Genomic DNA, 9,201 nt, shown 5'->3' on the forward strand with positions numbered 1-9,201 from the left:
GGCGGCGGCGGCGTACCCGGGCCCAGCCGCATCGCCGACTACCTGCTGCTGCCCCTGGCCGAGCGCGAGCATGTGTCCCGGGCTCTGTGCATCCACACCGGCCGCGAACTGCGCTGCAAGGTGGGTGTCCCCGGGACCGGCACCCGTCGGGGCGCCCGGGGGGGGGGACCCGGGTCCGATCGCGGCGGCTGGGTTTGGGGCCGAGTGAAGGTTCTGCTTTTTGGAGATCGAGGGGTTTCCCGCGAGTGGCTTGGGGGGGGGCTCGAGGACCGTGCGGGGTCCAGCGCTTGCTCTCCACCTTCCTTGCCCGGGCGCTCGGCGCGGCCGGCGCGTGGCGTTCCCTAGAAGCGGTGGAGTTGCAGCGGATTCCAGGGCCATGCCATCGCCCTCCTCTCCCCCCCCCGCCTACCCCCCTCCCCGTCCTGGGGTGGGGGAGGAGGACGCCCTGCAGTGGGCGCCGCCGCGGGGCTGGGAGCAGCTGGCAGCTCCGCCGGAGCGCCGGGCGCCGCGGTGCCACCGGCTCGGCCTTGAAGCCCCGCGGAGACCCACGGAGCCGGGCGGGGGTCGGGGGACGACACGGGGGGCGCTCTTCCTCCCGGGACAGCGGCTCTGGGCCGGAGCAGAAGTGTCGGAAAGCTCACCCGAGCTCAGAACGCACGCTTTCCATTCACTTTATTTGTTCCCAGCCAGCGATTTCCATTGAGAGATACGTAAGCGTTCCCACCCCGCGAGAAGGCTCCGTGGGGCGCTCCTGCCGCACGCGGAGTGGCTCTTGGGGAGCCGCGCACCCGCCCGCGGCACGCCCCGGAACCCCCTGCTCAGCCTGTGTGTGTGCTTTTTGTTTTTCATCCGCTCCCCACCTCCAGGTTTAAGTTGCTCCTGGGTTTCCTGCCGCTCACCTGACCCCCCCACCCCGACTCCACTCACCCCCCCAGCTTGTTGCTGCCACCTACTGTCCACTTTCACGAAATTTCCAACGCGCGATCAAGACCAGTTTGAAGGCGAAATAGTTCTGTATTTACTTTTTTTTTTTTTTTTTACCACGACAAGTGAAAACAACGCGGGACACGCTTTTTTTTGAATCATCATCGCGGTGGGTGGGGAGGAGGGTGGAAGAGAACTGGACGAGACTTTTTCCGGTGGATGGCAGACCATCCACCTCAGAGGTGGGGTGGGTCTGGCCATTGTGCAACCCCTTCCAATTCCTCCGAGCAGATAATAGCTGAATCCAGATGGTGACAACCCGTGTGTCACCGTTTCCAGTTGAGTCTAGGATATGAGTAATCAGACCGAACAAAAGGCCCTTAAAAGAGGCCAGCCAGCTTCTTAGAGGACCTGTGGTGCAGCTGGGCTGGGCTGAGGAGGGGGCAGGGGAATAAGCAAACAAATGGAAAAAAAGAAAAAAGACCATTGACAAGGGGCCCATCCCCTGGTGTGAGAATGTAACCTCGGCCTGGCTGCTTACACCTGAGTCACACAACTGTAGGCTTGTTGCTTAAGGCTGCGATGTCACAGTCTCCTTCCAAGTCATCTCTTCCTTTCCTTCTGACTAATGACAGCTCTGCATGTTTGTGGCCTTGCTTCCCCTTGGTGGCCACACAGTCACCGCATTCTTCATCCTTTCTGGGCTGAACCCTTTGGGTCTGCAGAAGGCACATGGATGCCAGAGACTGCTTTTCAGTCTTGACCACAAATGCATTATCTGTCACAAGGAATGACCTGAGCCAGAGAGCTGGGGCTTAGTCTCCAGGAGTGTGAAGCTGGGGGAGGGGGGGGGGAAAGAGAGAAGGGAATAAATGAATGAATAGGGTTTATGGTCATCCAAAGCCCCAAACTTGATAACTACAGCTTACTTCCAAAAGGGTTTTGGGGAAGCAGTCTCTGCATTTGTTTTTAATCCATCTCCAAAATGACCCACTGTCTCTCTGCAGGTGTTTCCCATTAAACACTACCAGGACAAAATCCGGCCTTACATCCAGCTGCCCTCTCACAGAAACATTACTGGCATCGTGGAAGTGATCCTCGGGGACACGAAGGCCTATGTGTTCTTTGAGAAGGACTTTGGGGACATGCACTCGTATGTGCGGACCCGGAAGAGGCTCCGGGAAGAGGAGGCTGCCCGCCTCTTTAGGCAGATCGTTTCGGCCGTGGCCCACTGTCACCAGTCCGCCATCGTTTTGGGGGATCTGAAGCTTAGAAAATTCGTCTTCTCCACAGAGGAGAGGTGAGCGGCCGCCACAGCTCCTCCTGTGGCCTTTTGGAACCAAAAAATGAAGGTACAGGTTGTGTAGTTAGGTGCCACGCAAACCCCAAGGGTTCAGTTGTTCTTAGATAGTGTTTTTAGCAATCCTGAAAAGTGACAGCCAAGATTGGTGTCTGGATGGCGCCTAGGGATCCTGGGCTTCTATATAGATGTCAGGTGTCGATTAGATGCTCTCCTCACTTCATATTTCCCCTCCTTGTCAGAAATACCAGTCTTCTGAGGTTTGGGTGTTCACCTGCCGTTCCGTGCTGTTGATGAGTTGTCAGTTCCTTACCTACACCAGGTTTCTTTCTCCATACTTTGGAGGATATGGTGGAACTAGCCAGCCCGTGGTGTTTGCTGAATTCCAGCCAACTCCCTCATGCTACATCCTTGTTCCATTTCAAGCCAGGTCCCTTGTATTTTTCTTCATATTATCTGGGGATGTTGTGTGTGCAGGTATGTCCCCACGCATGCATGTGTGCAGGTATGTCCCCACGCATGCATGTGTGCATGCATGCCCCAGTTCTGGGCTTGCACTCAGGGCCTGCACGCTGTTCATGAGTTTCTTTGCTCAGTGCTAGCACTCTACCACTCAAGCTACAGCTCCACTTCTGGCTTTCGAGTGGTTTATTGGAGATAAGAGTCTCACAGATTTTCCTGCCCAAGACTGGCTTTGAGCCTTGATCCTCAGGTCTCAGCCTTCTGAATAGCTAGGATTACAGGTGTGAGCCACCAGTGCTCAGCTTTTGCTACTTTTTTGTTTTGTTTTACACACCTCATTTGGTGCATTTTCAGAAAATAGCCGCATGGAATAGTAAATGGAAGTTGGGTAGAATGGGCTGCTAAATATAGATCTTGGCTTACCTCATAAAGGACAAGATGAGCTTGATAAGAGAATGAGACCTGAGATTTGAAGTGGAGGTTTCAGGCAAGGCAATTCAGGAAGCTGAATAAGAGAGACCAGTTAGGAGAGGTGGACCACATCTCTTGTGGAAAGATGAGGAGCAATATTAATCCTGTAGAATTGTGGAGCCCAGAGGAGTCACATAAGGCTAGTCCTATTTGTATATTCCCCCCCTTTAAAACTCCAGAACACACTAAAAAGTGTAGAGTTGAATTGCCTTCAAGTATGACTTTGTATCTGACCTTGCAAAAAAAAGTATTGAAACATACTGATTAGCTCACAAAAGCAAACAGTTTGAAATGAAGTAGCCAATTCCTGGAACCTGCTGCTTCAGTACTGGCATGCATTTTTCTGAAACATGCCTTTACACACCTCCTTACCAGCTTTTGAAATCTGCATTGCACAGGCCAATGTCATGGGCACAGATTTGGCAACCCGGGGGTTAAGCAATGGCAGGCTGACGCTATTCGGGTAACCAGCACAGGTGCAGGGTTTTAGTACTCTAGCAGCCAATCAGGGGCTGACAGTGCTGGTTGAGTCATATTTTCCGTTTACAGAACCAATGGGTATTTTACATAACGACCAGGAGGTCACGCTGAGGACATACCAAAGTTAGCACATGTATACTACACTCCAGGGAACAGGAAGGCAGAAGAAGGGGGAAAAAAAAAAACCACCCGCCAGACCTTTTGAGAGGAAAATGAATTGATCCATCAGCCAGTTCCGAATGTTTGCATTTAACTTCACAACAGATGACTTACAGGAAGGAACTGAACTGTTTCCCAGGGGCAGAGAGAGGCAGCCCCCACCCATTGGACATTAGGCATTCCCTTTGGCCTTTGGGGGAACCCAGGACACTTGGATGGCTGGTTCTAAATAAAGAAGCACCAGGAACTTGACAAGACAGCCTGTGACCAAAGCTTTATCCAGACTGCTTACCTGAACAGAAACCCACAGAGAAAATAAATACGTGTATGCACTGATTTGCCAGCCTAGATGTTGGGTGTGCCAGTGTAGGTGTTCTTCATTTTTAGGGGACCTGTGTCCCTTAAATACATCAGCCACATTCATTTGTTCACATCATTTCTCTGCTCAGGCTAAGGTTTCTTTGCATTTTAAATCCTCAGCAAATGTAATGAGCATCCTTTTCAACTTCTTGCTTTGGCTATCAACATCTGGGGTTTGGGTGGATAGTTTGTTATATCTACATAAACATAGTATATGTATTGTGTGTGTATAGAGAGAGAGAAATATGTTATGCTCTAGCAAGCTGTGTGTGATAACAGTGAAATTGGGGTCAAGTTCTTTAATGCAGAATGGGGGGTTCAAGTAACTCCAGCCGTCATTGGTTATGATGAGAGAGGTGATGGGCTCTCCCTGTGAGAGGAGGGTCATCTGCTCTTCCCCCGTAACTCAAGTTGAAAATGTCAGCATTCCCGAGACAGTCTCTCAGTTCTGCAATGTGAACTTTGTCAATTGTGTAAGCCCTATTAGGGTATCTCTCACAAGTTCTAGCATCACGAATGCTATTTGGGACTTTGCATCATACCTCCCCACCCCAGGCACTGTCTCAGGTGCTTTACAAACATTGATTGCAGTTTGTGTTGGTTTGTAAAAACTCCAGTCCAGGGTGCTTACAGGCCCAGTGCTTACTGGATGAAGGGGGTCAATGACATTTCCTGGGGCCTTTGTTTTTGTGCTTGTGGGCACTGTTACTGGGCAGGCCGTGGTATTTCATAGCAGCTGACTTGGGAGTAATCACTTGGTTCTTCTCTCCCACAGAACCCAGCTCAGACTGGAAAGTCTGGAAGACACACATATCATCAAGGGTGAAGATGATGCTTTGTCCGATAAGCATGGCTGCCCAGCCTATGTGAGCCCCGAGATCCTTAATACCACGGGGACTTACTCTGGAAAGGCGGCGGACGTTTGGAGTCTAGGGGTGATGCTCTATACCCTTTTGGTGGGACGATATCCCTTCCATGACTCAGACCCTAGTGCTCTTTTCTCCAAAATTCGACGTGGACAGTTCTGCATTCCTGAGCACATTTCCCCCAAAGCCAGGTGCCTCATCCGCAGCCTCCTGAGAAGAGAACCCTCCGAGAGACTTACGGCCCCTGAAATCCTGCTCCACCCCTGGTTCCAGTCTGTCTTGGAACAAGGGTACATTGACTCAGAGATAGGAATTTCAGACCAGATTGTCCCAGAGTACCAGGAGGACAGTGACATTAGTTCCTTCTTCTGTTGATCCTCCCTCCCAGAAAACCTCAGAAACCTCAATTCTCACACATGGCATTTCCATTGCTGAAGATGGACAGCCCCTCTGGCATGGTGGTGCCACCACCATCTTGGGGACTGCACTGAGATTGTCACCGTAGAACTCAATGTGGCTCCCCTTGTTGCTGTTTGGGACGAGTAACTTGAGTAATGGGAACAGATCTGCTGCCCTGGAAACTGGCTCTTCTTTGTACAGAACCACCACTGGCTGCTCTGGCGGACTTGAGGATGCTGGATCTCTATATGAAGAGCATCCTGCACCAGCGGTCAAGTGTTCGGAGCGCAAACATTTGAATGGGAAAGGAAGTAAATCATGGCATTTTTTTTCGGGGGGGGAGGTGGCAGTAACTCCATTTTTAACAGGATGACAAATAATTTGGGTCAATTAACCTGCTGCCATCTTTGAACTTGTCTTTGATAGCTGGACTTGGCTACCATAGTTTCTCTGATCAGAAGCTCTTTTTTTGGGGGGAGGTTGCTCTAACACTCATTATTGCTCCAGTGACTGCTCTGTTAAGAGCTTAAGAGCCTGCCTGAACCCTGAACCCCATACTCAGACTCTTCTCCAGATTCTGCCAAGACCTCATATGCAATAATGCCTTTCTTCTGACCTTGAAAACTTGACCCCTCCCCTCCTCAGCTTACCATGGAAAAGTGTCAAAAGATTCACATGGAGCTATCTCAGAACTCTGAGCACAGAGACTGAAGTTTTCATTTGTTTTGGTTTTAACATAATTTGATCACTTGAAAACAGTTGCTTTTTTAGGTTCTTCTCCAGTATGCTACCATTTTATCCTTTACTTCTTTTCCCCAAGAATATCTCAGGGTGGAACATTTTGTCTAGAAGGAGAAAGATAAGCCAACTCCCTAGCCTGGCTCTCATTGGAGCAAATGTTAAACATCTTTGTACTTGGATGAAAGTGGATTTTGGAGTCTTAAAGGATGTTCAGACTAACTTCTTGAATGATCCAGGAACAGCCCTCTCCACCCCTCCCCCAAGATACTGGTCTGCCCCTGGCATTTTACCTGGGGCTTCCGCTTTTTGCATGATGGGTTTTTGGAATTTCACATGCGGTGTGGTTTGTGAATGCATCCACTTTGCCAGTTGCCAGAGTGACAGGAGCTGCGGTTTTATTTAAGTCCGAAGAAACTTCAAAAATGATCCCATCCTCACTTTTTTGTTGTTGTTGTTGCTGCCACCACCTGGGCAGAAATTTCCTTTTCAGCTTCTTGCTTGAATGTCTCCAGAGGTAAATTCACTCCCCCGAAAAGTAAAACTTCTCAGAAGAAACTGCAAATTGCTTTAAAAACACAAGTACTGATGCAAAACAAAACACAAAACCTATCTCAGTTGCTGTCTGGCCCAGGGCTGGCATCAGATGGTTAAGCGGGTAGAGAAAACATACTGTATTTTGAGAAATGGCACAAAACCAGGCAGGTTTCTTCAAGGGCTATCCCAAGGCAAACTACTAACATGCATTGTGAGAATGCTGTGTATACCTCACGTACTGTGTACTTTGTACAGTTATTTTACCTTTTATACAGATGTCTGAATGTTTTGTTGTGTGACTGAGGCTTGTGGTGTTGTCTGTGTGTATTGTGTCTGAATAGCCTGCATGTCCGGAACCACGTGAAATGTGAACGATCGTCGGCAATGTTATCTTGACGGAATCATGGGACTTGGAGGAGGAAGGCTGGGCCTCTGTTGCATGGAGGCCCTGTGGTTGCTTGACTTGTGTATCTGTGGATACATTATCCAACTGAGGACTCTGAGCTGGCAGGGACTTCTGCCAGGACTGCTAGAAACACTAGATCCTTTCTGTATGTGTGTGACCAGTGAGATGGCTGTTGCTGACTTTAGAGAAATTTTAATAAATCTGGTTTCGTAAAGCGGTGTTACGAGTTTCCTTGGAAGGCAATCGGCCTTTGCCTTTTGCTGTTCCCCCAAACAGACTCCAGAATTTTGAGCCTCCTGAGAGACAGGAGGTAGACATGACTGCTAAGGATGGCCTTTTCTGGACTGCTTTTTTTTTGCCAATTCAGATTCACTTTGATGAGTGGGATTCGTTGGATTCGTTGAAACCAGGTTGGTGGGAGCTTAGGGAAGTGTCCTCGAGCTGGAAGAATTCCTCTGGCTTTTAGTCCTATTTGGAAGAATTTGACCAAAGATTTTAACGTTCCAAGTCTCCAACAGAACTTGGTCATTTTTGTGGAGGGTCACATAGGTTTCTGAAGATGTACTGGGACCTGTTGAGAAACATGGAGCTAGTCCCCACTCGTTTAATGAGTAAAACTGGAAATGGAAAGAAGAAAATTGATTTCAATCACAAAGGTAGAGAAAGGATTTTTGATTTAATTACATCTATAGCTTCACTATTCAGAATCTTATCTAAACAAAGCAAGCCAGCATCCTGATGGATTTGTTTTTCAAATACATTGTAGAGTGCAACAAAAGTATATAGGGAAAACCCATGTGTAAGTATGTAGTCCAGTGAATTTCATACACTGAATCCACCGGTGAGGTCTGGGAAGGCCAACAGCAGTGCTCCAGGAACTCTACTGGCCTTTCCTGCCATTTTCTAGAACCACCATGGAGTACATGGGAAAATTTATACACACACACACACATACTATATTTTACTTTATTTTTGCTGGCCCTGGGGATTAAACTCAGGGCCTGTGTGCTGTCTCTGAGCTTTTTTGCTCAAGGCCACCACTCTACCACTTGAGCCATAACTCCACTTCCAGCCTTTTTATAAATTAATCAGAGATCAGTCTCACAGACTTACTTGTCTAGACTGGTTTGGAACTGCAAACTTCAGATCTCAGCTTCCTGAGTAGTTAGAATTATAGGTGTGAGCCACTGGCACCTGGTGTGGAGTGTATTTTTAAATATCTTTACTTTTTTTTTTGACATAAGATGGTGCTGCCTGGTTCAAACTGCCATGCACTGGTGATCCTCCTGCTTCAACCTCTAGGGTTTGGATTATAGGTGTGTACCACCATACCCAGCTCACAGCATAGACTTAACCAAACAGTAAAACTGTCCTAAGACCTAACTCAACAGCCCTGGCCCTACATAAAGAGGTGGAGGTCACAGGTGACACAACGGTCCTTTTCTAGCCCTGAGGCTGGAAGAACCTTCCCCCATCTCCTGTCCCCAGCAGCCACCCATGCCACTGAAACTAGTACAATCGGGCCAGGTGACTTGGAACTGAAAAGAAATGGAAAGGTACATCTGAAGCCAGGGGAATGGCCAGATGTCTGAGGAACTTGGAAACTGGAAGGGTCAGGGGTGGCCGCACTCTTATGAACCGGAACTTAAACATAACCTATGGTGCCTCCATGCCTCAGTCTCCCCATCTGCTCTGGACACAATTCCTTGGGCATGCATATGTGTGTATGTGTGCACACATACATAATGTATAGTGCAAATATTTTGAATTTCTGCAAACTTGAGCTCTCCCTGCTTCCCCAGGCCAGTCCTTCCTCCCTACCACTTCTGGGGATAGAACCTTGTGCACGCTAGGCAAGAACTCTACCACCCAGCCATACTCTCAGCCCTCCCCCTCCCCCCAAGCTTTCAAACTAAGGATTTCAAAACACTTTGCAAGCAATTAAGGTTACAACACCCCTTTGTACTGTTGTTACATGTACTAAATGGAGAGGAATATGGGTCAGGACGGCTGGGATGACATGTGACAAATTCATAAATTTAATCTCTTCTAGAATTGGCACAAATGTGGGGTGATGGCAACTGACTGGATGATAGAAG

The 9,201-nt window shown here is 48.8% G+C and overlaps 1 protein-coding gene across 2 annotated transcripts; it reads left to right on the forward strand.

The window, feature by feature from the left end:
• The first annotated feature begins 7 nt into the window (after positions 1–7).
• On the forward strand, positions 8–7,316 carry Trib1 (tribbles pseudokinase 1). Of its 2 annotated transcripts, none has more exons than XM_013025199.1 (3): positions 8–120; positions 1,932–2,224; positions 4,932–7,316. In XM_013025199.1, exons 2-3 carry the CDS (start codon positions 2,070–2,072, stop codon positions 5,395–5,397), a joined length of 621 nt encoding a protein of 206 aa, XP_012880653.1. In that variant the 5' UTR covers positions 8–120; positions 1,932–2,069; the 3' UTR covers positions 5,398–7,316. The 2 variants fall into 2 exon arrangements, with proteins under 2 accessions (XP_012880653.1, XP_012880654.1); XM_013025200.1 differs by lacking the exon at positions 8–120 and adding an exon at positions 663–710.
• The last annotated feature ends 1,885 nt before the right edge of the window (positions 7,317–9,201 follow it).

The sequence above is a fragment of the Dipodomys ordii genome, unplaced genomic scaffold, assembly GCF_000151885.1.
Source record: "Dipodomys ordii isolate 6190 unplaced genomic scaffold, Dord_2.0 Scaffold82, whole genome shotgun sequence".
Classification (NCBI taxonomy): domain Eukaryota; kingdom Metazoa; phylum Chordata; class Mammalia; order Rodentia; family Heteromyidae; genus Dipodomys; species Dipodomys ordii.

Excerpts from the sequence above, each read along its gene's own strand:
- Trib1 (XM_013025199.1), top strand. The coding sequence starts at position 2,070 with ATGCACTCGTATGTGCGGACCCGGAAGAGGCTCCGGGAAGAGGAGGCT. Across the intron at positions 2,225-4,931 it reads GTCTTCTCCACAGAGGAGAG|AACCCAGCTCAGACTGGAAA; the intron begins GTGAGCGGCCGC and ends TCTCTCCCACAG.